At 39.3% G+C, this 27,419-nt stretch overlaps 1 protein-coding gene across 2 annotated transcripts in view; it reads left to right on the top strand.

Moving 5' to 3' along the window:
* The first annotated feature begins 650 nt into the window (after positions 1-650).
* Positions 651-27,419, top strand: part of PTPRC (protein tyrosine phosphatase receptor type C) — a 59,383-nt gene continuing 32,614 nt past the window's right edge. Inside the window, exons 1-2 of one of the 2 annotated variants that reach the window (XM_033068112.1) lie at positions 651-706; positions 792-909. In XM_033068112.1, the coding sequence (XP_032924003.1) occupies positions 843-909 (67 nt within the window). In that variant the 5' untranslated portion in view covers positions 651-706; positions 792-842. The other variant, XM_033068113.1, reaches the window with a different exon arrangement.

Below are 27,419 nucleotides of genomic sequence, written 5' to 3'. Positions count from 1 at the left end.
TTATGTGAATTTGTGCAACGTTCTCCTGTGTGATGCTTAGGAAATCTCTGAAGCACTTATGAATAGGCAGCACAAAAGTATTCCCTTCTTTATCTATCTTATGACAGGGTTATGCTGGTTCTTTTAGAACCTTGGAGATCTTCAATAAGAGAAGCAATCAAACATTTCTTCCCCTTGTAGTCTCCTATATAGGGGACATTTGTTACCAAGTTGTTGAGAACTGCCTCAGTGCATGCAGTGAGGGAAAATGTCTTTGCTGTACCTTGTATCAAGTCCATGAAAGTGATAACAATCCTCCTGCACTATCATGGTAAAGAATTTTATTGAGTTCTCCAATTCTTAACATTACAGAAAACAGAATTAGAGTGCCTCTATCCATTTTTTGTGTATTCCTGTCATATCCAGAAAGAGATCCTTGCAGAAAACAGTGACTTTACAAAATCCAGTCGTATGAAAAGTGAAGTCTTGCCTAGCTCCTAAATACAAAGGAAGAAATAGCTGAAAATAATCTACTTTAGTTGAATTAAGGAAGCTAAATATTACTGCAGGAACCTAAGAAAAACCCCTTTGACTTCCTGGAAACTGAAAGAAGTTTTTTTGAAGAAGTATTTGTCTCTGACATCACTACAGTGCATTGCGAGTTTGCGGGTGGTTAGTTAGGGTAACAGAGGAAGCAACTCTCTCACAGATAAGCAGGCACTGCAATGTATGTGCCTAGTTAGTCTCCTTTTGGGTTCAAAGTTTGTGAAGAACTTCTTTTGCAGACAGATAACATTTATTTTGCTTTCCAGAGAGAGACACATGCTGTTTCATAAGGATACGCCTGATTTCCAGAAATAACCATGTTTTTGTGGCTTAAACTCTTAGCATTTGGTGTTGCATTTCTGGGACAGGATGCTTTTCTCAAAGGTAGGTCACAACTGATATTTCTTTCTCTCATTTTGATCCCTCAACATCCTCTGTAGATGTAAAACCAATGAAGAACTTTGCAAAGTGGAGAAATACCTTCTTGGTTCAGAAATTAGAATACAATTGTGTGCAATAGTGTAGGAACCTAGGTCAGGAAGATTGATGCATCATGTACTAGGCTAAAATGTCTTCCGCGTGGTCCATGTGAGAGTTATACAAAGCATTCAAAAAACCAACCACATTTGTAACTGAATTTGCAAAAGAATACTTTTAGGTCTCTTATGTGAACCTGTTCCATGTAGTTTTTATATTCAGCTTCATCTCATGATGTAGTACTGGTTTTCTGTGTTTAAATCCTTTACAAAAAAAAAATCTTCCCATCGATGTTAGCCACTCCCTGATCACAGAATCTGCTTACAGTTCCTCAAGTTTTGATTTTTTTACTGTGGAGGGGTTAATAACAAATTCAAAAAGTTGTACATTAATCTCTACTGTTGGTAAATTATTTATTTTGTTAAATAGACATTATTTATTTTAAAAACTGCTTCTGAAATAGTCTTTGGAATATTTAATTACCCCACTGCAGGTGAATTTGTTGCTTGACTTTTTGAGAGAAAGATAGAGCCCAAGAGGAGGATCTTGCAAAACATGTTAGATGTTACAGATAAAGAGAGTAGCAAGATTAGCAATCAGTCTTGAGGTAATACTTAATATAAAGTCAAAAAAAGTATCCATTTCAAGAAAACATTTTCTTCTGAAGAAAATGCAATATTTATGTTTATATATATCTTCCATCAGTTTAGCTAGCAATTTAATTTGGGATAGCTGATGGCAGACCCAAAGTGGCTTGAAATATTTTTTCTGAAATGGCGGCGAGTTATATCCAGGGCTGAAATCTCTTCATTTACATTGAATTTATTCATGCTTCTACCTTCATGTCACTGTGGTAGCTTTAGGTTTATACTGATGTAAGCAACAAAATGATCTGTCTTTAGTTGATAACCAGCTAAGAACAGCATTTGAAGCCTGAGCATTAGCTCTCTTGTCCATCAAAGTCTCTGAACAGAGACAGTACTGCATAAATCTGGTTGATAGCTGCTGGAGATTATAAGAAAACAAGTGAATGCTGCACTGTAGAGAAAAAGAAGAAAATCTCTTGCTTTTCTTATACTTTTTTTTTCTGCTGTCCTACTTTCCATTTTATAAGTCCTTCTGAGACTTCCCACTGCTACCTTTTCTCCAGAAAAGGCAGGTTACTGTCTGCTCTCTCAGCCACCCCCACAGTCAGTCAACATGTTAGCTGACAGAGAGGTCTGGAAGACAGATAAATGGATAGTAGCATTTTATTTCAAGTAATAGCTATTTTTCTCTGTTCACACATAGTAGTCTGACTTGAGCCAATTCCTCTCTATATTTACTAAACTGAAAAACCTCAAATAAATATTTTAACTCCTCTCTACTACACTTAAATCTCATGCTGTAGTATCAAGTACACAGCATTATAGACCTTGTTTTTCTGATGTAGTTTGGCACAGAGATTGCTTCTCTTTTCAGGATGACAGAACCATTATACTTCACATTTGCCTTCAGATTACTCTGCCTTGTGGCCAAGGGACACTGGGCAGCCTCCTAGGGAGGGATTTGTTAATGGAGGGGCAGCGTTTCGAAAGGGTGGCACAGACTTTGATTTTATGGCAGTCTCTTTTCAGGCACTTGATTTAAGTGTTGGGTGGGTATTGGGATTTCTTTTGTCATTCCTAAAATTATTTTCCAACAGCCTATTGTACCTAGTGATTATGAAAACTTAGCAGGAGAAATTTTAAGGTTGTCTTACTTCCTCCACAAGCTCAGAGAGCCTATAGAACATCACTTATTTCCTGTAATCACCAAGCCACTTTTAAGAGCATCAAACTACAAACCAAACGAAATTAAAAGTTAGAGCCTGCACAAAGGCCTTTTCACTATGTGAATCCCTCAAATAAAAAGCATGTATCCAACTAATTTTTTCTGATAAGAAAGAGATGTGTAGTGGTAATCAAACACTCTGAAAAACCAACCAATGTGCCAAAAAAGTCAGAAAAACAGCTTTGCTTCCCTTTAGAAAAAAAAAAAAAGAAATGCTTGCAGACCAAGCACTTTTTCCATTAGGTCATTATTTCAAGTTCCCTCGCTCCTCCACAAAAGTAGCAGCAATTTGACAGCTTTCAAAAGCTTTCACCCACTTCTGAGCCACTTCCTTTATGTCAGGAAACTAAATAATTGTTTAATAGTTTTGGGTGTGACTTTTTTTTTCTTTTTCAAGTTAAAAGTACTGAGTATTGAGTTCAGCAGGCACACTGTGCTGGTTTTGTCTGGGATGTTAATTTTGGACATAGTAGCTACTATGTTTTGGGTTTGTGCTGAAAACTATTGGTAATAGAGGGATTTCTTCCTTACCCCATACTGTTTATGTCCCATGCTATCCAATACAATATTAACCACCACCTGACTTCCCTTCCTTTGGTATAATATACAGATATTATTCCCTTAGTCTATCAACCACTGCAAAGTGTTCATAAGATATCCACCACATGTCTGTTGAGTCTGTTGGGTCCATGACTTTGGGCTCCACGTTGTGGTGGTACTCAGGACAGGAAAGATGGTTTGTTTTGTGGTTTCTGGGCACCAAAGCCAGCTGAGTTGGGGCTCCTGATGCACTTGCTCTGTTTCTTGTAAGGCTGCTCCTCCATAGGTTTGGGTGGTTCTTGTTATAGTAATTCCTATAATAGGCAACTCAAATAATGGATTACAACAATTCAAACGTATTTCTATTGCAATCTCTTACCCACCCCGTATTGGGTATAACACTGCAATGAACGCCTTCCCTTGCCCTTATTCCAGCTTGGATTTACCCGTAGACTGCAGTCCTTGAGGGTTGTACCTGCTCCAACTAGAGCCAGTCTCTTCAGGGACACGCTTGCTGTTGTATGGATTTATCCGCAGACACAGTGGCTCTGAGGTGCAGCTGTTCCAGCACAGCCCTGTCCATGGGCCACCATGCCTTTGGACACAGACCTGCTCCCCCACAGCCACTGTCCCCTCAGAAAGCAAACCTGCCCAAGAGGGCCTTGCCCCTGGCTGCAGTCCCTGCCGGGTGTTCCTGCCCTGCTGTGGATTTATCCGTGGCCACACAATTTCAGGCGCTCCAGCATGGCCTCATGAACATTGGTGCTTCAAGCTGTACCTGCTGCAGCTGGACCTGGCCTTGGGCCCGATGCCTGCAGGGTGCCCCTGCTGTGGCACTGACACAGCCACGGGTACTTCCAGGTGTACCTGCTTTGGCATGGACTTATTCATGGCCAGAGAAGCTTCAGGATCTCCTGCTCCCATGTGGACTCACCCACAGGTCACAGTCCCTTGAGCTCACACTGGAATTCCAGCATGTCCAGTACAGCAGCACAGAAAGAGCAGCAATGCCCCGACCATCTGCCAGTCCCTGTGCATCACCATTGCTGTCCTCAAAATGTCCCCAAGCACAGCACAGTGAGGGGACCCGCAGCACAACAGCAGGAAAAACAGAAAGCAGCCTCAGATGAGCACTACACTAATGTACTGTAAGGCATCAAACCCAGGGCAAGCATGGGAGCCTGCCCAGAGCAGCCAAACAGCAATAACAGCTATAAATTCTATCTAACACATTCCAATCAAAGCTGTTGTTATCTCAACCCCTTTGAGCCCTGCATTGGACATCAAGGAGGGCTGCTGTGGTTTAACCTCAGCTGGTAACTCAGCCCCCCACAGCTGCATGCTCACTGCCTCCTGGTGGGGTTGGGGAGAGAATTGGAAGGGTAAAAGTGAGAAAAATCAGGGACTGAGATAAAGAGAGTTTAATAGTAAAGAAAAACAAGAAATTAATTCACTGCTTCCCCTGGGCAGGCAGGTGTTCAGCCATAACCAGGAAAGCAGGGCTGCATCACATGTAATGAATACTTGGGCACAAAAATGCCATCACTCTGAATGTCCCCACTTCTTCCTTCCTTCAGCTCCCTATACTGAGCATGATTTCTTTGAGCAATTGGGTCACCTGTCCCAGCTGTGTCCTCTCCCAGGTTGTTGTGCACCCACAATCTCTTCTCTTAGTGGGGTGGTATGAGAAGCAGGAAAAGCCTTGACTGTGTAAGCACTGCTCAGCACTAACGAAAACATCTCTGGATTATTGACTCCATTTTTCATCCCAAATCCAAACATTGCCCAGTGATAGGTAATGTGAAGAAAATTGACTCTACCCGAGTCAAAACCAGCACATACATGAAATTCTGGTCATACAGTCTCCGTGCCCAAGACCTATGCAAGTTTCCAGCTGGAAGTGGAATTCTTTTCAGCTATTCTGTCCTATGGCTCTGATTTGCCATGAAAATCTTTTTCATAGGTCAGTCTATACCCTTGGAAAGAGTCTGGCCAACCTAATTTTTCAAGCAGTGGAACTTAGTAATTGATTTATTTTATGTGTAGGATAAAGTATAAGGGGATTTGCTCTGGCAGGAGAATGTATAATAAGGTAGAAGAAAGTGTATGCATTAAACAAGCAGCAGTCTCCACGCTGAAGATGGGAATACATTGTATGTATTCTGTTTTCCTTTGCTGTGCAGCTGCATTGTGGTATTTACTGTATCCTGCTGGGAGCTAGGGAAGAACAGCAAGCCATGGAAGAGTTAATATCCATAAGCATAAATCTGGTCCACCAGGAAGGCAAAAGAAATTTGTGCACATTGAAATCTGCTGTCATGGCTTGACTTTTTGTACTCAGCCAACTACCTGCTGTTGTTAGCTCAAGTGTTTCTGAAGTGTCTCTGCATCCCCCTGTGCAGAGCAGACTTACTCTGAGTCATTCCCCCTTCCTGGGGAGGCTGCTCCTCCTCTGCTGCCACTGGCAGGGTGAGAACCAAGGGGAGGAGGGAGAGCACAGCACGGGGGTGGCTGTAGAGATGGAACCGGAGACAGCGGAGGAATGAGAAGCGCTGCAAGGTGTGAAGCGCTGGGCAGGGCTTCCTAGCAAGAGTTTAGCTTAGAAGGTGTGAAGGGCTGGGGAAGGTTTGCTAGCAAGAGATCAGCTCTGTGGCTGTGAGTTCCTCTGCGCCCCAGCAGAGCATGTGTGTTACAGGAGCGCTGTGCTCAGGCAGAGCTGGGCCGGCTGTTTGTGCCTGCTCAGAGCAGATGTGCTCGCCCAGCTGGCTGCTGGCACTGCGACTGCCAGCTCTGCCTGCGGGACAGCGATTGTCCCCGAACTCCGCTGCTTTCTGCATCATCCTGAGACACCCATCGTGCACACCGATTTACCTTCAATCCTATAGAGCCAGAAATCTAGCAGTTTTTTATTTCAGACAAACTTATGAAGTGCATTCTGTATATTTGGAGGAAGTAGTTGACTGTCTTCAAAGTTCAGTTTAGGCCCTGAAACACTTCTGTGCAAAAAAAAAAAAAAAAAAGAAAGAAAAAGAAAGGTGAGAGGTTTTGAAGTTTTAAAAGACTGGTGAAATTTTTTAACTTTTTCCTGCTGCAAATATAAAAATAACAGATACAGTTACGAAAGTTGTTTATTTCCCTGCAACTTGACTGTTCTTTTAGCCTGCATGTCCTGATGTATTTCCAGGCTATACATGGACTTGCAAACAGGTCTTTTTCACTGGTGTTTCAGTAACTGTTACAGCATTTTATCTATTTCCAGGCTTTTTTCCCTTTCAAGTAAAGCAGTTTGGGGCCTTCAATGCCAGGATTTTAGGAACTAGCTGTGAGCACTTCAGTGCTAGCTTATATTATCCATAGTGTTGTATAGCTAACAGGATCCACTTCTTTTCTTTTATACCACTACTTTGCAGTACTGTTCTTGCAGTTATTCCCTCTGTGTCAGTGCCTTCTCGGCTGGCCTGCTTGCTTAGGTTTCTATTCTTTAGTTTCAAAGACTTCTCTTACAATCTGTCTGTTCTTCATTCATAATCCCACTGCCTTGCAAAGAGCTCTAGAGGTACCTTTTGTAGGGCATGAATGACTTTTTTGTTGTTTCAAAAATGTGGACTCTATGGAGGAATATTTTTAATTGCCTTTTGAAATAGACCCTTTTCCTGACAGTAAGAGAAATAATCAAAATAGCTGTCTAATAGAAAAATGAAGCCATACAATGAAGCTCTTTGTAAAATATATAAGGAAATAGTAGTTCATTAACTGAAGCATATGTCCTATATGAGTTGAAAGGTTTTTGCACTCAGAGAAATATATAATACAGAACCTCAGCTGAGATGTTACAAAAATATAGGGCTTTCCTGGTAATCACTGCAAAACTGTGAATTGAATATTTAAGATAGTATTAAGCCATGAACCGTTTCTGGAGGCTTGTAAGTTAAGATTTATATAGGGGAAAAATAAGATAAGATAAATGGGAAAGCAGAGTCAGGCTTCTAGAATAAGATCTAAGAGGCAGAAATCAGCTGCAGTCTAGGCTGTCTCAGAAACTCCTGGTGTGAAGTGTTGCTTTCATTTCTCCAGAACTTAGTTTCATCATCTGTCAAGCTGAAGATAGTAACACTTACCTTGTCGAAAAATGTAGAGTCCTAATTTCTTAAATATTTACAAATATGCTTGTGTCTTGCAACATGTGAACTACCACCAATTAATGTGATGGAACTGGCTGTGCATTAGACTATTTTGGGTAGTATATCTGAGCAAAGAAAGCAAAAGTATGGAGCAAATGACTTGTGCACAAATTTCTAATTTTTCTCAGTCCTAAAGCACAGGTGTTGTCAACAGGGAGCTGATACTTTTGTGCTGAGTAAGAACAACCTATACTGTGCTTAACCTCAGCAAATCTGAAATTGTGTAGAACATGATCACATCAACTGTAGTCTCTATTTTACCCGTTATTGGGTGAAATCTGGGTGAAATATCTGAAGCTGGTCCGTGAGTTCTTGAGACACCAGAACAGACTTTTACTTCCTGTGTCTGTGGATGAGCTGAGGTGTTCTAAACATACCACAGCTGCAAAAAATTTCATGTTATAAAGAATCCTCCACACTTAAGGGTAAATACAATAGGAAACCTGTCTAGTAAATTAGGTGTTTTAGGAGTCTCAGTGGTAGCAGTTATAAACCTAAACAACTGTTCTAGGGAAGTGCAGGCCAAGTTGACTTTGTCAGCATATAATGTAAAATTGTACACTCACAAAATCAAAGGAAAGATGGCCAGTGCTGCTACTGCAGCAGTTTGATTAATCTGTTAAAATAGACCTTTGATGTCTCAAATGAATGCAAAATCATGTGTGTGTGCACCTTAGAGAAATCTTCCAGTTTTAATGAGTTTTGGATAGAGCATCTAGAGAATTTCTTTATTCATATCATACTTTCTTGGAAGACTTTAAATGACGAAACATGTATTTTAAAAATTATGTGGATTTTTTTTACTTGGTCCCTAATGGCAGTAAGAGATTATTGCCCTAGATCTTTTGTATGCAGTACACAAAGTCCCTCCTCCCAAAATACAGTCTGTGAATGTGCATGCCTGTGCAATGTGTGTGAATGGAAGGGTAATATTTGGGGTACCTCAGACTGCCTAACAAGTACAGAAAAAAGCTTGACTTCCTTTCCAACTTCATTAATGCTTCTGTGCTCAACTGTGCTGCCTCAACAGAAGTGAAAGATCTTTCTACATCCTCCACACACCTGCAGTCTGGTGTGTTAGTCTGAGGTAAGAGATGTGGGTGAAGTTTGAGGGAAAAATATAGGAGCAGAAAAAAATATGTGTTAGTATACATTAGTAGCATTTCTGATTTTGCTGTCTGCTAATGAAATGACTTAGAAATGTTTCTGAGAGACATCCAATGCTCTTGCTCTTAGAAAAAATGTATTAATAATAACAACCCAATGTCAGCTTCCTCTACAGTTAAGTTTACAGTGGAATGGTGCTGAATACGAGGGAGGCCGCTCAAGGAAATGAATGTGAAATCTATAAAGAGTTATTTAACTTTGACAGCAACGAATCAAGGCTTTATAACACTCAGACACGAAACTTTCATAAAATCCTGTGTTGTGTGGCTTGCCAAATTTAGCATTTTAAACTTTTTCGTAGACTGCTCAGTTTGGCCATGAGGATTTTGAAGTGAGAAAATAGTTATGTTTTAATATGTAGTAAGATATTATTTATAGAGGCATACAGTTATGGAACTCACCTACAGATGCCTTTTGAATCAACACAGGATGCATTAAATTAATTAGAAATCATAGAGCAGTTCAGGAAAAAAATGTCAAGATATGTGGATCAGTTATTCCAAAAGTTAATAAAAAAGCAACAGCTACATCCTCCTGTAAATAATGCTGGACTCAATGGTTTGCTGAGATGCAGTTTTGCCTTGAATAAATAGACAAACATTTGGTGCAGTAGCTGGTTGAAGTTTTTGTGTTAATATTGGAAGGAAAACCATTTACAATGTGGATGTCGTCAAGTGTGTCGTCATTGCAGGAGGGCGCCTTAAATGGCAAGGGAAGGACTGCTTACAAACCATGGCAAAAAAACTGCACTCTTCACCAGGCAAGGAAGACATTTTCATAACAAAATGCATGTCAGAAATGCCATTTTCAGGTGCTCTCACAGCAGCTGATGCTCTCTGTTTCTCTTCACAATAGAATTGCTGCTCACCTGAGTCTCACCTCAGTGATGACATCAGTGGAAAGTCTGGAAAGACTTTCAAGTATCTTATAGAATTTATTTTATTTTTCTAGTTTTGTTGGTTTGGGGTGTTTTATTTTATTTTAATTCCTACTGGGGGAGTCTTCAAGTTCCTGTTAGCTGCCCTGAGAAAGCTGTTTGGAAGAGATATCCCTGGCTTTGATTATAAGCTCCAAAACACTTGGGAACTGTTTTTACATAGAAGAAAATGATCAGATTTTCAGAGGACCTTCATGTATTGGTCACTGAGACAATGTAAAGAATTGTAGTGTTCTGCTGCAAGTTAATATTTTCTGAAAGTTTTTCTGAAGTTGTGAATACTGAATACTTGGAAAGGAAAAAAAAGAGCTGTTTGGGAAGTCAGGAAGGAGCTGCTCCTCTGTGTGATTGTGACTGCCTTACTTCTGTGTTAGTAGGAGGGCTATTTTCCATAGCTGTAGTCAAGCATTCTTGCTGGGCCAGGTGCTTTACAAATGTAAGATGAAGTATGGTCTTGTCCTTAAAGGATTTCTAATCTGATTCTTGGCCGCATGGATGTTTCTTAAAAGGGAATGCTATGGCAGTGAGAGGAAAAACTGATAATGGAAAAAGTGATAGCAGCATACGTGGCCAGCCAGAGAACTTGCATAATCCCCTGTGCTATTTATTTCCTTTTCTGAGAAAGGGACATACAACACTTCCTTCAAAGCAGCATGCAATAAATTATTCCCAGGATTCAAGATAAACTGTCCTACACAGGTCCATGTATTGCACATATCGTCACATTGTGCTCTTATAACTTTTATACATGTCAACCACTGTGTAAGTATTCCTGGAAGATAACACTTCATGGTAAATCTACTGTGGGTAAAAACTTTAGGTATTCCAAGCTCCTCTTGCTGTGTGGAAACAATAAAAATCAGGTCACATACAAAGGCACTGTATTTATTTACAATGATCATTTTCTCCAGCTGTTTAATCTTTTCATTAACATATTGCATTCTCGCAGTAGTGAGTGAAATACAGTAAACAAACAACAGAATGTGTAGATGATGTGTTACAAACACACATACACATTCACTCTCTTGTACGGAGCATGGAATCCCATCCTTCTGGTTCTCAATTCTTGTAGCTCTTCCTGTACCTGCAGGAGATGAGCTAACATGAACAACATCTGGATGTGGAAGAGAGGTTCCAAATTCTGTTCTGTTCAGCTCAAAAAACTTTTACGTTGCATTCAGCACCTTAGTGCTCAGAAATAGCGATAACAATAATAAATTGATTTTGACATGTAGTTGATCTAACTGATTTATTTAGACTGTAAAGAAAAAAATCATGTTTCCTGATTATCAGATGGTGAATTCTGCACATACAAACTCTGGAGATTGCCTGCAATTAATTCAAGTGTGACCTGGATCTGTAACACAGTATAGAATATTAAAAAAAAATATATCTATTGAACACTACAGAGGGTTGGGGGGTTTTGGTTTGTTTTTTGGCTTTTGTGGGATTGGTTGTTTTTAATTTGCCCTGTTGGATTTCAGGATCGTAAGGACTTTTAGGTTCTAGATGGTGAAAAGGTTTTGTTATGAAATGTTAAGCCTTTGGAATGGCTATATTTGCAAGTGCAGTAGTTGATCGTAAGATAGAGCTGTAGGCAGAGCCTTGAATGCAGTTGTATTGTGCAATATGTGTGTAATAATTGTTTATTAATATCTTTCTGTAAAATCTGAACTCTGTTATGACAGCCTTTCCTCGAGATAATGAGTAAACATGGGGGGAAGGAAGCAGGTACAGTAACCCTACACACTTCTTAAAAATCACTTTAGATCTCTAAAGTAGTCTTTGAAGAGGACTGAAATGATAGAGTGATAAAGCTGACATATGGCTGATACCAAATCTTTGCAGTGGTGGTGGATGCAATCAGCATCTTCACTGAAAGAAGTTCTTCTAAACTCAGAAAGAGGTTTTTTCCTCTACTGGATTCTCTTTTCTGTGCAGAGAATGAAAATCTGTTTTGTGTATAACATCTGTGCTGCTCAATGTACAGTTCAGGCCATAGTTACAGAATTGCTACTGAAAACTTTCTACAACTAGATATACTTGTTTCTTCTTATGTTTTTTGAAACTGCTGCTTATCTTCTCTAGCTAAGTGCCACACACTTATAGATTTTTGTACTGATAAAATGGCCCAAAGATCAGATCAGTCTAGTAATTAGAAAAATTAACTGAAGTTAGGGGTGCTTTAGGAAGAGGGGTGCTTGTCTCAGATTAATTTGCAATTTTGAAAGGTCACGACTTCGGTCAGTCAGACTGATATAATTAAGAACCTGTTAAATGAGGACCAATTATTAATGTTTGCCGCATGTAAAATGAGTACATTTTGTGAGTACATTTTGTAACATCATACAAGAATTCTGTGATGAGAGCCGGAATATTACCTAAACCACCATTTTATCACTTAGCTGTGAGATTTCTGTGTTCTTGTGATTCTTTGCCTCCCTAAATCCATGGCTCAAGCACAGAATCAGCTCTGCAGAGGAGAGGTATCTTCACCACGTGCTCTGGAGCTGTGTTCTAAGTTGGACCAAAAGAGCAGTCTGTGATCGCAGAATGAAACACCTCTGTGGATGTTCAGCAGTGTTAGAAAAGGAAAAGGATTAGGGCCCTGCACTGGATATGCAGTGGATATCCAATGCAAATGGATATTTACCAGCTCTTGAATAATTGCCTTTGCTCCCTGGACAATGACTTTTGGAACAGCTCATGTGTGTATGATTTTATTATAAAAAGTCATTGTACATTGTGTATACTGTAAAAGTCACGTGTATCTGTGACTTTCCAGGCTGTAATTCTGTGCTGAAGTTCTTCTGCCAATGTTGTAAATGAAGTAAAAAAAGTTACTTCAGAGCTACCCTTTCAATAGAATAGAAATAGAATAGTTTGGAATAGAATTGAAAATTAATAATGAAATTCTGAGGATTTCTGTGTCTTGATGTGAATTTATTTGTTTGTTTAGTTTTCATTAAAATACATACTAATGTCTGGTTAAATATTTATCTTTTTACAGAAGCTTAGTGCCAAAGCTACCACATTCCTGTACCCCTTGACCAAGGGCATCCCATTGGTAGCTGTTTTTCCTACTTATTTCTGGATCACAGTTGTTTCTGTTGTCTTTATGACCATGAAAACTACTTGTATCATGTTGATGTTATCATTCTTTTTGTATTGTTTTCAATTATTACTGTCAAAATGAACATTGCATTGGTTGATGTTATTTATTTGAAGAGCCCTTGCAAAAGACTCTAAATGTCCCTTTATGAGACATTCCTGATTCTTGTAAAAAGGAGTAAAACATCTAAAAGTAGTTGCCACATTAAAAGTAGATGATATTAATATTGACAATATTTTAAACAATCTTCACTAGATCTGTGTTTCTTCAGGAAATGTGGAATTACAGTTTTCAGAATGCATTTTTGGACAAAGGGCAGTAATTCCCATTTAATGGAGCATAGAATTGAGATAGAAATAGGAGAAAAATCCTTTTGAAAAAAACCTGCGCTGTATCTGTTTTGACCTGCAGGCTTTATTTTTATATTGCTAATCAGCTCTGAGACTTGGACAGTAGATGTTGGTAAGAAACATAAGTGCAAAATATTGCGTAGAAATATTTAATATTTTTGCCCAGGTATAAGAAAAGTTTGAAGAAAGAAAAGGAAAACAAATTTGTGGACTATTTCAGGTCCTTTCTAAGATGTGAAGCAATGTGTGTAACTGCTGCAATGCCAAGATAAGAATTTAATAGTAAAGAAAATATTTTGGTTTCTTTGGGTCATGTTAGGATCCCTGCAGCACAAACTGATTTCAGTCAAGTATCTTTATATTCTTTGCTGGGGAAAATGACAGGTTGTTGGGTTTTTTTTTTGGTTTTTTTTTTTGTTTGTTTTGTTTTTTTTTTTTAGTGAATATTTTGAGGATCACTTGGGTTCCTAAATCCCTTATCTGTTTTGGAAATTGTGACCTTTGTTATGGCTTACAATGCATGTGCTGACTTACTGATAACCTGTAGTAGCAACTGTGGCCCTGTTGCTAAAACAAATGGCATAGTTTTCTTTCTCAGTAAATCAGAGAGTTTCTTATGAAAGATGTAAATTACTACTGCAGGCACAGTCACTTTTTGGCATTAATCTAAAGAGGATGAAAACCTACTGGCTTATCTCCAGCATTTCTTCAGTGAGAGCATTTTTTCTGCTCTTTTCTCTTTTTTGTCTTTTTTCTTTTTTAAAACTTGTGCTCGCTGTCGCATACTCGTACTTTCTTACAGCTGTCAGAACTAGTGCAGAAGTCTAGTTAGCCCTTCCTGACTGATTTCCTGCTCAGCCTCTTGTCCCCTGACACCAACTCCAAAGCCAGGGGAGAGCTGATTGAAGGGCCACAGTGGAAGAAGCTGTGGGATCTGCTATGATTGTAATTCTGAGCATGCTTGAAAACAGTCATGGAAATAATGCACTTCATTTTCTTAGTGATTATGTCTGATCCGTTTTGAGGGAAAAGCACTAATACTCTTGAACTGATTCATCAAGATAGGTAGCATCTTTAAATGAGTATGGAAAATTACCTGACCTTTGATGGATATTTTGATAAAAGCAGACACACAACCCTAGGCACAGTTTCCAGGAAGTGTAGGCAGAATACTGTAATTCTTCCAGTCTAAGAAAGCGTATAGACAATTATTATAGTTGTGGGGGAAGGAATTCTGCTCAGAGAAAGGATTATAGTGTCTCTTCCAAAGATTCTAACCTGGAGAAACTTTCAAACTATGTTTGTGAGAGTTTTGCCTAAGACAACATAGCTTGTCTTTAAAATCAGTGTTAGTAACGTTTCAGTGTTTTACATCTTTAAATCTGTGCCATTAAGAAAGCAGAGCTATTTACTAGTTTAAATTTGGTCGAATTCCTTGGGATTTCTTATAGAGAATTTAAACTGCATCATTTATCAGATGCACAAGGCTTGATCTCTTGGCCACCCATAGACACCATTCAGGAATCACAAGCCATGAATGGGCTGCCAGTTTTTACAGTTATCTGGGTTTCTGCATGCAAGTAGAAATACAATGATTCTTCCAAAGGGTTTAGAATAGATTCCTGCTTTCAGGAATGTACATGAGTCTTCATTATTTCACACACGTAAGTGGTTTTGAGTGAAACTTAATGTTAGTGACAGTCATTTTCATCCTTTAGGTGAGAAAAAGAAATGTGATTTCCTTTTAAGACCTAGGGCCTTTTTCAAATTGCCTTGAATAATATTTATGTAATTAGAGAGAAAAGTATGTATTTGCAGAAATCAAATCATATTTATTTCAGTAAATGCTGGTAAACATTATTTATTAAAGGAAATGCAAAAGAAGAGAGCCTTGGGATACTTGCTCATCATAGCAAATTGTCACCTCATAGAGCTGATATAAAATATTTCTACTTCATCAATGGACTTCAAACTTTCTAACTACCTTACTGTTCCACAGAGCTCAGAACACTTTAGCTAGTAAAAGTTATTATTTCTTTGTTAAATGGAAACATTCAGATAGTTGACTTTCAAAAGGTCACTTGGAAAGCTGTTGAACAAAAAGAAATGCTCTGGACCTTTTGCTGAGTAAGAAGCCAAAAAAGAAAAAAAAAATCAGAAATGAAGACAAAAGAACGAACATTTTTAAATCCAAACATTGAAGTTGATGGTTTGTGACTGTAATTTCATAAAGGAAGTCACATGATTTGCAGCAAACAGAAGCAAAACGCCATATTGAACAACCCAAACTGAGAGTATAACACTGATTAATGTATGAAATGAACCATTAATTTAATGAACCCTGTTGGTCAATCAGCAGCATGATAGGAGGCCTGTGCATCACCTCAGCCAGTTGTAGAAATCCTGGGTTAACCTTCTGCATAAAATACTTGTCATCCAAGTAAGGGTGGTCACAAGAAGTTATTGTGATGTTCAGCAAAGACTATTGCAGGAGGACTTGAGGGCGTTAATCCTTCTTACTGGGAGAGGATTGCTGTCATCTTCAACAGGAAATTTCTGCATGATTCCAGTCAGAGGTATCAAATTGAGCACAAATAAAAGGATTGCTTGGACAGTTGGGTCAGATCAGAGGGCAGCATTTTTTAATGGACATGAGCAAGAGTAAATCAAGAGCAGAGAAATAACAGTAATGCCCCAGTAACTTTATAGCAAGGCTCAGCATGTTTAGCAGCTTCATTTATTTTCTGATCTGGAATTATCATGGCATTGCAGGAGGCAAATGCAAACAAGCATTAACATGATCAGGATGATGATAGGTCTTAGTAAGGCAGATTGTTATAGAAAATAAATTCAACCCCCAAATCAAAACAGATCAGCTGTGCTGGTGATGCAGAGTTCTGACCCAGGACTTAAGTCAGAGTGATACATTTCTTTGACTCCTTTTTCAATCTATGGGACTATAAGAGCCTTTTCACTGGAGGCAGAAGGTGTTGCAGAGTGTGTTGTTACAGTGTTGGTGCAGTCACAGAGGAAGATGAAAAGTCTCACTACAGGAAATGTGATCATTAGGGAAATGATCTGTCACAAAATTCATTGTGATGCCATATTTCAGAACAAAAAGTGCTTCAAAGCTTTTAGCTCAAAAACAAGCTCAAACCCAAATCCCTATGACTTCTTGTCATACAGAGACAGGAGATTTCACTCATAATAATCCTTGGAATGGCTGACAGTGTGTGATGCTGAGTTTTTGAAATGTTAGATGTTTCTTGACCACAGATTCCATCTAGATGCTTCACAATGCAGTTACTGGAGGAGAAACCAGCAGTTTGATTGCAAATACATCCTAGCTTGGTCTCTCTACTCATTATCTTTATGGTACACTTGCTTTTCATATTCCTGCTGTTGTTCTAACATCCAAAATTCTTTCTGAATTTCAGCTCTCTGATGATTCTTTTCTAAAAAATAATTAGATTTAACATTGTCTTAGTGTCCAGCTTGCAATCTTACTGGTGAGTCTTTTTAATATTGTTTTTGATGGATTTATTAATGTAATGATCAAGTTGGCAAGCACCATCTCAGCTTGTGCCTTCTTCATAGATGAAGCCTTGCTATGAGGAAAACAAGAAGTTGAAAAATTACTTAGTTTCTCAATTGGGATAGGAGTTGTCTGCATGCTACAGAAAACCAAAAAGAGATTTAAGCATCACAACAGGCAGATTTTTCAGATCTGGGAGATTCAAAGGATTCTCTGGTGATGCAGGGGTTGTTCATCTTCTGCAAAACAAATTCTGATAATTTTCCTGCTTACAAGGTTTAGAGGCATTTCAAGGACACACCCAGATCCATTGCACTACCTTTGTGCTGTCGGCAGATTAATAATTTAACATAATGAATTTTCTGTCTTTCTTTCCACTGGCATTTCTGATCTGTCTGTCAGGGCAACTTTATTGAAATCAACTGATTTCTGCTGTTTTCTAATATTTGTAATTTTGTTATGCAGATGAATTATTTATTGGGGTTTTTTGAAATCTAATTTAGAGAACCTGTATTAATAGGGATCTTTTTCAAAAGCTTAATAATGCAAACTATGAAATTTTAAAAAATCCATAAAAAATATAAGGTAGAAGAGAAATATGGTGTGACATGCCCAGGTGTAAACATCCTAGCCTGGCTGTCAGCTCTCTGCCTGCCCAGGAAGCCATCCTGACACACGTTGCTGCTTCCATCTCTGCTGCAGACTTAGGCTTTCTTCATGTAGAGCCAGTGTGACAGATGGAGGTGCTTCCCCTTTGGTCTCAGGTGCTTGATCTGGTCCTGCAATCTTGGAAGCATTTTCAGGTTGTTTATGTAGTGATATTCATCCATTTCTACTGATGCATGAAGGATGGGACTTAAGGCCATTTGGATGCCTCTCACCATACTGTTAGGCAGTGTGTATTTTTCCAGTGGTTGATTTGCTCTTGCTGTAGTAAGTCACCACTTTTTATCTAAAAAAACCCCATGATTTGCTTTAATGTCATGTTTTAATTGATGCTTTTTCACAGAGAGTATACTCTACTTTTAAAAAAGCATGGGTAACAATATGCAGATGCATATTTGTTTTAATGGTCTGAAAAAATCCTCCATTCCCAGTGCTTGGGAGTGCACACTAATTGAGTTTTCATTCTTCTTTGTGGGGACAAGGCACACATTTGTAGCATCTCACTGCAAATACCATTAAGTTAGACTGGAAATTGGGCATACAAAGAAACAGAGTTAATTCAGTCTCCCAGCATCGCTAACCAAGGAATTTCTTGCACAGTTTTAGGCCATGGCAGAGATATACCATGAAGAGCTTCTGTATTATAAGTAGTATTTGGAGATAGTCTTGTAAAAATACATGCTCTTAGAATTAGAAAGTGAGAGATGTATGTTACATAAATGCAATGTATTGCAAGTATATATGCTATCTTCTGGGTATAATTTAAACAGGAAAAGTTACATCTCCTTTAAAATACCCAGTGCTATTTCTGCAGAATATGAGCTCTAGTCTTCTCTGAGACAAGAGTTTAAAAGTTAGCTCTAGGAGAAAGCAGTTTAGAATGTATGGAAAGAGAGTATACAAATATAAACTGAAATCCTAGAACCTGTAAGGAAATTATGACAACACTGCACAAGTTGCCTCAGCCTAAGTGAAGAGGGAGCAATAAAGCCAGAGAAAAAAAATAAAAGCTGGGTTATGAGTGTTTGTGTAGGTACTAGTGGTTTTCTGAAGATTAAAATCCGTCTAAAATGATACTAACTGAAGATAATATCTACTACTGTAGATAAAGAAAAAATTCAAAGTAATTATTACCAAAATAAAAAAATTAATTCAGGAAACCACATAAACCATAATTAATTAACAAATTATTCCACTGTATGAGAAAAACTGTGAATAACTCGATGGGTCTGCTAGATTGTTAAAAAGTACTAGAAGTAATAAAACAGAAGACTAAAGTGCCTTTTTTGCAAAGTTTTCATGTAGTCAGCCCCAGAGAGATTCCTGTTCAGTGCTGGAAAGTTTAAGGCAACAGGAGAAAGCAGGGTTGACTACAACCTGTTAGTGGTGTGGGGATGGGGCCCAGCAGTTTAACAGCATGAGGTGTTTGCTTCTGGGAGCACTGGGGAAGAGCAGAAATGGGACCTGTTGCTTTTTTTATTTTTTTAATAATTTTAATTAATGCTAGATTTTCTTTTACAGAAAAAAAAGCTAATTAAAAAAAAAATGCTTGTGGATGTTGTCTTTAGGAAGCAAGTTTCAGAGCTGAATGCTGTGGAATTCATTCAACATGTCTTGAAGGACTTTTGAATATGGAATTCCAATTAAAAAAACAAAACAACAAAAGAGCTGCCTGAGCATCAGCTGCTGCAGCAGAGGTAGTCAGGGGATCATCATTTTAACAGTGACTCTTTGGACTTCAGATAGATCAATGAAGCTTCAGTAGTTAAAAAATACATGAAATTGTAATAGCAGAAGGATAACAGTAAAAAGTACTTTGGATGTTTGTACTGGGCAATTCGCACCATGCTAGCCCAAGACAGTCTCTGGATGTTCTGTGCAATGCTCACAGAAGGTAAATTCCAGTCTTTGCTCTTAGATATTTACACCGCTCATAGTGTACTGTGAGGTTTGTGTCATTGTGGTGGTTGCCTATGTAGTGCTTTGTAGCTAGAAAAGCATGCTAAAAATGAAAAAAAATTAGTCATTGGGGCAGCTACACTTTCTGGTTCTTTAGGTTTGCAAAATTCTGTGTCTTCAAACAATGTAGGCTGCAGTGTTAATGCTTCTGTACATTGCCACCCTTTGCATTCCCTTACTCAGTGAGGAAGTTTACTCATTTGTGGGTTGACTGGTAGCCTTTCCTGGGAATGGGAAGGTGCTTGCTGGCAATGCAAGCAGAAAGCTGCTTTGCTAAATACAGAGCAGTGCTCTGCTAAATGGAGATAAAATTCAGGCACCCACATCCTGTCACACCATTTAGGTCTTGCAGGCTGCCATTTACCAGGAAATTGAAATAAGTCCATTAGCTCCAAGCACTGCTAAAAAACAGCAAAGACTTTCAAAAGCTATGCTTGATTTGCCTGTGCACAGTTGAAAGTGTGCCTTGTGAGCTTAACCCTCTGCTCATGCAACTCTTCCTGGTGGTGGCAGAGGAGCAAAACCAATCCTGGCTACTTCTCTACCATTTTAGGTTTGCAGGTGAACAGGAGTAAATTCATAGAACTGATAGATAAAGCAACTTTTCTTGTATATCTGTAATCATTATTTTCTGCATTAGTTCCTGTGTCTGTTCTTACCTTTGTACCAAAGATGTTGAATATGCAGCTTATAATTATTGAAAAATTCAACTGTGTTTTATTTTTGAAATACATATATGTTTCAGATGAAGTTATTGACTAGGGAAGTAGACATTCTCCTTTTATTACTCTATAATGTTAGCAACTCTAGCAATGAATTGTTAAATGGAGCTGACTGGGTCTATTTTGGATTTTTTTCTGAAATCAGTATGTTATTTGAAAAGAAATACAAATTTTAATTAAGCTTCTTAGTCTACCTGAAGTACTATCCCTGTGAAAACTGGTCAAGACCAGGAAGATAAACATAGTGACATGGTTATGCATCACAGGCTTGCTGGGCAAGCAAATCTGAACTACTGTCTCTGTAGAAGACTGGACTAATCCTTGTGATCTTATGACCTCTGAATTTCAGAATTTCTGATCAGATTGGCAGAGAGATAACAAACTGTCAAGACTTCGTAAACGGCCATCTAGGTGGCAAGTCTGAAGCAGCTGTAAGTTCCTAGTGAAACTGTGGTGCAAGAACATGTCAGTTTTGACAGTGAGTTAGACTGAGCACAGCTTTCAGATGGAGAGATTTGTGCTGTGGGGGCATCATCAGAGTTGTGGGCCAGTTTCATGGAGCGTGTCATAAGCAGATGCACGATGATGAGATAAGGGGGAGTCAGGCAGGTAGGGACCAGCTCCCTGAACATGGGACCATTGCAGTTTACAGCTCAGCTGCTGAAGGAGCATTGAATCAGGAGCTCCTAAACATTGGCGGGTAGGGAGGGTAGGAGGCAAAAGAATGGGCAAAAAGTAGCCAATCACATATGGCTTTTGCAATTTTAAGCTGCAGAACAGAGAGTAGCATTGTTGGGGGATGTGCAGGAGGCAGTGGAGCTCTGCAGCACCTGCCCCAACGCCCTCTGAGCCCATTCATGTGTCAGCCGTGCTTCAGGAGCTGTTAGTGCCAGCATTAACGCAGAGCTTGGGAAGGAACAGGGGCAGACATTTTGTTAAACTTACTACTTCAGAGCAAACACGTGTGGCAAGGGTTTTATCTATCTTTAAGTGTTAAAATAATTCCTCTGCCCCTTCCTGCTGAGGTGGTGGATTGCAGTGGGTTTTATCTGCTTTGTATGATGTCTCTATATCTCTGCCAAAGCAAAACTTTGAGCTGGCTAATGAATAAACACCAACATTGACTCTCAGCTTTGTCCCCTATGATCAGAAAGCAGGAACAAGACAATGGGAACCCTCCCATGGTTAAACCACTCAAATCTAACCTGAAGGTGATTTAAACTGAAAAGGGAGTTAGACCATGTGGCTGACTGACTGTGATGAGTCATAGCCAGAAAGGACACGATTCCACAGTGCAGCAGTGCCAGGCAGAGAGGCGCCTGAACAAGCAGTAACACAACCACTGGTGGAAGCAGGACTCTCACAATGGCTTTCAGGAGTGTAGTGCCTAATCTCATTAACTTTGATGAGGTAGAAGATGACTTTCATTAGTGGCTGCCAGTAACTTAAGATTGAAAGACAAAACAAATTTGTCAGTTAATCCATTTTAGCACTGTGCACCTTTGCACAAGTAAAAGCACTTGCACTCCTGGCTGGAGGGCCAATGCTCTGGCAAGAGGGCAGTATTCCTCTTGTAATGTAGACCAAAGCCATGGTCCAATAGATTGCATGGTTCTAATGTGAGAAGCTCCTCATGATACCAAGTGCTGTGGGACCCCACTGAGCCACCAGCCACTCACCTCTGCAGAGCCAGCTCCTCTGCTACTGCCAGTTCCCCAGTCACTCATGGTGTGGGATTGATCAGCTTGGTGTAGATGTTGTGGAACTCAGTGCCATTTCTTGCATTAATTGGACAATTTTTTTAATAAGTTCTGTTTCCATTCATGAGAGAATCCTGTTCCTTTGAGGTGGCTGTCTGCCCCATACATGTGCCAAAAATGAATTGACAGTCTTTAGTTCAATTTTCTTTTACACCTGCTGTTACCCTGGTGGACTGGCAATTTGTACCCTAACAGAAATTCATTATATCCTTGGTACAGGGTTCCATTCCCTGATCATCATGTTCCTTATTTTCTTGAAAGTACGAAAGTCTTTGTAAAGCTTTCTTGTGACCCTGTCAACCTTAAAAACAGTCTGACATATCTTTCATTGCACTATTTCAGACTGCTTTTGGTGTTGTCACCGCAGGTGATGTTGGTCTGTCCTTAAGTACTTTGGGTCTTGGTTACATAAATGTGTATAAAGAACATACTTTATATCCAAAAGGAAAGAAAGATCACATTGTGTTAACTATGCAGAATTTATTCTGTTTGCAGCAGATGAGCAGAGCAACTATCATGCATCCTTTACCATGGAATTTCCTACAAAAGGGTCTTATGCAGCAAAATGGAAATCCTGAAGCTAGATTTTACCTTTTTTATAGATTTTTCAAAGCTTCTGCTCATGAGGGTATTCTTGATAATCCTGACTAAAATGCTGCAGTCTGTCTTTCAGTTGCCTTGCTAATGTTGGGCACCATTCAAAATGGTCTTTCATAATTTTAGTATTAATTAAACTACCTTTAAAGCTTCTGTTTCAGCATCAAGGACAATGAAAACTTAAAAAATTGATAAAGAGTTTGGGGGTGGGTGCTGTAGATTGTGCAGAGCTTTGATCATAGCTCAGTTTAGCCAAGTACTCCTAACAGTTTACTGGTGCAGAGCAGCCCATGGAAATCCAGGTGATCCCAGACTGGAGTTGGTCTCCATGCACCGAATGGAGGTACCAAGGCTCACATGCCCTCCTGAGCCAGCAGAGCTGAGTGCTGAATTAAACCCTGTCAGTGCCCTCTTCCTGCTTGTGTGTGCTGCTGGGGCTTATTAGGAGATCTGTTACATGCCAGATTCTTTAGAAGTCTTGATTCATGCGATTTTTCTTCAAACTATGATCGTTTTTCAAGCTACACTTAATTCCCACTGAAGTAAATGACAAATAACAAATTTCTGTGCTTCACTGAGCACCTGCCAGAAGGTTTTGTCTTTTTTAGTTTGTTTGTGGGGCATACATATGAAATACGAAATAATAGGTACTGAATAATATCTATACAACTGAAAAAACCTTATCTATTTCTGTATTAAAAATGAAAGAGCAGTAAATTTTACCAATTCATGTGGCCATACATTCACCAGCATTTCTACCAAATACTGTAAAAGTATAGACTTAGAAAAGCCTTATCCACATGTGCGCATACTTGTGTCTTGCTGCTTCAGCTTTTCCGTCTGTCATCGCAGCAGACAGCACACACTTCTTCCACACTTCTCCCTCTATGAGGATGTGTGTATACAAACTGATGCTTGTGTTACAAATCAAATTTGGATTCTGACCTCCCACCTCCAAGTCATAACGTGTGTAATGCTGCTATATACACATTTCTTATTATTAGACATAAGAAATGTTTGCAGGTCTGTGGAATTTCCTGGCTTGTGCATAGCTGTGCCTATATAAAGAGTGTAAAATTATTTGGAGCATGAAATTGGATGTTCTCTTAACTTTGACCTGAGGGCTTTCCATGGGTCCCTATACACTGAAAGGTCCTTACAATTCTTTTCCTAAATGAATTCTTGTCTAGCATCCTTATCTAGTATCTTTGATTTTTCTTTTCTTTCCCAGACCTCTCATTTAATACTTTTAAAATAAAAAATTATAGTAAAAAAGGGAAACTTTAAATGCTAATGAAAATTCCTTGCCACAGGCAAAAGATGGAAGCACAGACTATTTATGTTCTTTTTGCCTTGAATTATTTAAAGAGATACTGAAATCAGTCTTCAAATCCTGAGGAGCATTAGCTTTAGATTTGTGCTGGAATATGGGACACCACAAACCTTGTGAGCAGAGTGAAGTCCTTCTGTTCTGAGCCTTTATTTTTATTTCCTGAAACATTCAGCATACAATCTTTTAGAAGAGGATGATCAGCACGGGATTTAAAGCAAAACTAGATGAACTGTTTTTACGTCTACTTGCTTGTGATTATCAGGTGGTTTGTTAAAGTTGGATTTCACATCTCCTCTTTGTTATAATGAAAATAGCAAATGTAAAAAAGAAAAAAAAAAAAGAACACATTTAAAATGCAGTGAAAGGCCCAGCACTGGGTACCAAAATTACTGGTCTGATTTCAAAAGAAAAATAAAGAAGGAGAGGGGATCAAGAAATCACTTTCACTGAACGTTTGTGTTGAATTCCAGAGGAGTGGTGTGGACTCTGCTCTCTTCTGCAATCCGTTCATCATTGCTTCTAACATGAGATGAAGTCAGGGCCCCTTCTTGACCTGCTCAGCTGCTCAGCTTCCCTGAAGGGACTGAGCCCAGGTTGTGCAATCCAGATTTTGAGATAGTGAGAGGCTTTCGTAAGTGTGTACATGGCATTCTGAGAGCTCGAGCTCAAGGAGTTTCTCTCTTTGCAGCCAGTTCCTGTTTATGCAATCAGACGGATGTGAGCATATTTTTTATGTCACTTTCAGATCCCTTGTCTGTGAACTTCATAATTTTAAATTAATTTCTAAATGCAATATGCTGCTCTCTCCACTTTGCATGAGATGTTAGAGAGGCACAGACATGGAGGGTGCATCCAACCACTCATGCAGTTAAGTGACTAAAAAGTGGAATTCCTGGGTAGAATTTGGTCACAGTCCCAATTTTTCTTGTTCTAGCTGAAGACAAGATAGATTTCAGGTCGCACATCAAATATAGGACATTTTGATTAGTTTAAAAAGTGTAATTTCTGCTTTTCACAGAATGCCAGAATTGGGACAAGAACTTTGAGATCGTAAAGTCCAACCTAAAACATAACACCACTTTGTCAACTGGATCATGGAATTAAGTAGCATATCCAGCCATTTCTTAAACACCTCCAGGGAAATAATAAAAAAATGATAAATTTTAACAGGCAATTTTCTGGAAGATAATGGTACACATCACTGAATGATTTACTTTTCAAATGATTTTTGCATGAATAATGCTGGTAGAATCTGACCTTTATACTTCCTATCAACATTTTGTGTGTATAGTTTACTGTGGTTTAAATTGCACCCTAACAAGTATGCAGTTGATTTAGCTGTTGGTCAGTGAATACTGGCTGTCAGAGTATTTTATGAACAAAATCCAAATGTTTTTCAGTAGCGTATTTGATGAAGGATATTCAATTCTGATAAATTTTGGCCTGAATGTCTGGAGGAAAAAGTGAAGATAGTAGCCAAGTAAAATCAGTGTCCCTTGAAACAAAGAGAGTTTGCTGGCTGCAGCTGGCAGCCCCGGGAGGGTGAGGAAGCTGCCAGCAGGCAGAGTTGGTATGGGAACGGTTCTCCACTGAACTGCATGATTTTTTTTCCTCTGTACTCTCTATCCTTTCAAGAAACAGAAGCTAGTTGTCTATCAGCCAGTGCTGGTTAGGATCTTCTCTTCATGCTGGAAGAAATCTGGGTCATAGGAAATGACTGAGACTAGCAGGATAGTTTAGAGCATTGCTGCTTGGAGATGTAAGGCTGGGACTTCAGCTCACGGAGCACAGGGAGTGCTGAGGGTCCTGTTAAGCTTGGAGCAAGAAGTCACAGAAATACAAATGACAGATCACTGGAAAAGGAAATTTTTGTGCCACATCTTTATTCTGATTTGTGAATCTTTCAAAGGCTGAGGCTGTGCAGGCAGAATGACTGGGCACAATAAAACCCAGCACAGTGACTGGAGGTACTGAGCAATGGCTTGTGGATTCTCTGCTGTGGAATAAAGCCGCTAGTTTTCCTTAGGCCTGGACTGCACAATCATCAGATAATTCAATTAAAATTCACCTTGGTGAAGGGAAAAACTCAGGGAAGGGTGCAGCTACAGCTATACATGTTCCTATGTTCCTGTGTTCCTAGGCCAGAGGTACACATGTGACTGCAGCTTTGGGACTCTGGCTTCTTTCTGTCCCCAGCTGCTACTGCTGAGGGGCACGACGCTCAGGTGCTGTCAGTGCTGCTGCACCTTTGCAGCAGTTACTCGGTGTTGCTCTCTGGGGGGCTGTTGCTCTGTCATTTGTCACACTGATGTGACCACTGGTCCTGCTGGCTCGAGTCTGTGTGCCACCACACAGCCCTGCTTGTCCTGCCCTCAGCCGAGGGCAAGGTGAAGCCATAGCACTCCTGTGGTACATTCATGTATCTTTTATCAGTAACAAATCTGCAGTGCACAGCAATCAAACAAGTGGTTTGGTAGGGTGTTTAACATAGCAGTGGATCAGAGAAATATGCTATTATGAAATGGAATATCTCACAGGCAGATGTCAGTTCTTGAAAAAAATGCTCTTTTTAAAAATCACTGGCTAAATCTTTTTGAAAATCACTGATTAGAGTCCTCACTGACATAATGCTCCCAGTAAGTACAGAGCTGTTGATCCAAGGATTCCATGCTAATATTACTCTGGGAAGCAGAAGATGTTTCTGATTTCAACAGGCTTTATGTTATCAGTGGCTAAAATGCTGATCTTAGAATCACAGACTCACAGAAAGACTTGCATTGGACTAGACCTTAAACATCATTTACTTGCACCCTCCCTTACTCTTCATATGGTACTAAACTGTTTATGGTTTTAATTTGAGATAATTAAAGACAGTTTAAAGAAGTATTTCCAAGTTGATTTTGTTTTTTAGAGCAGAGGAACCATTTTCTGTTACTGGCAAAATTACATAAAAAGTTATATGCAATCAGGAAGATCTACAAAGTCAGATAATGCTTTAATCTTGAAGAAACTCAAAGGTATATGTCTCTGAGAAGCAGAGAAGTGAGTCAAGTGTTTAAATAAGTCATGGTCCAATGAAGGGCCTGAAATGAAGAAGTTTGCCCCTGCCTCACGCTCTCATCAACAGCCAGTCAATCTGCTCTCAGCTGTAGCCTTTTTTTCTGATCAAAACTCTTGAGAACTGAGCTCCCTTCTGCTGTTCTCCTCAGCTTCCTGTGACCAAGAGAGTCAGCAATTGCAAAAACTGTGGGAGTAAGAATGGAGAGGATCATATAATAGATAGAAGTTCTCTCCTCCTTCTGCTTGCCATAAACAATATCCATTCAGCAAATCCAGAACCATCCTGTCAGTGCCATTGAGCAGAGTAATACGGAGCAAGTGTTTCTGTTCAAGGTAGATGTGGGAAATGCAGATCAAGGAAGGTATAGCAGGGCTGGAAAAGTCATGGATGAAGTTAGAGGGACTGGGCCTGGGGAGCAGAGAAGGGAAGAACATTAATCTGACTCAAGACTTTCTATGTACAAATACTGGAAATATATAAAGGGCAAAGCAAACATTAACACATTTTTTTGTATGCAGCACAAAATTGCCAAACAAATATCACATCCAATCTTTAATTCTTTATGTACAGGTCTTTCTTAGTGACTGTGGACAGTACCCAGCATTTCATAGCTTAAAGAATTGTTACTTCAGGGTTTGATACTCTCCTCTCTTGGAGACAATTCACATGGTGACAAGGACTCCCT

The sequence above is a fragment of the Catharus ustulatus genome, chromosome 9, assembly GCF_009819885.2.
Source record: "Catharus ustulatus isolate bCatUst1 chromosome 9, bCatUst1.pri.v2, whole genome shotgun sequence".
Classification (NCBI taxonomy): Eukaryota; Metazoa; Chordata; class Aves; order Passeriformes; family Turdidae; genus Catharus; species Catharus ustulatus.
This window is presented reverse-complemented; position numbering and strand designations above follow the sequence as displayed.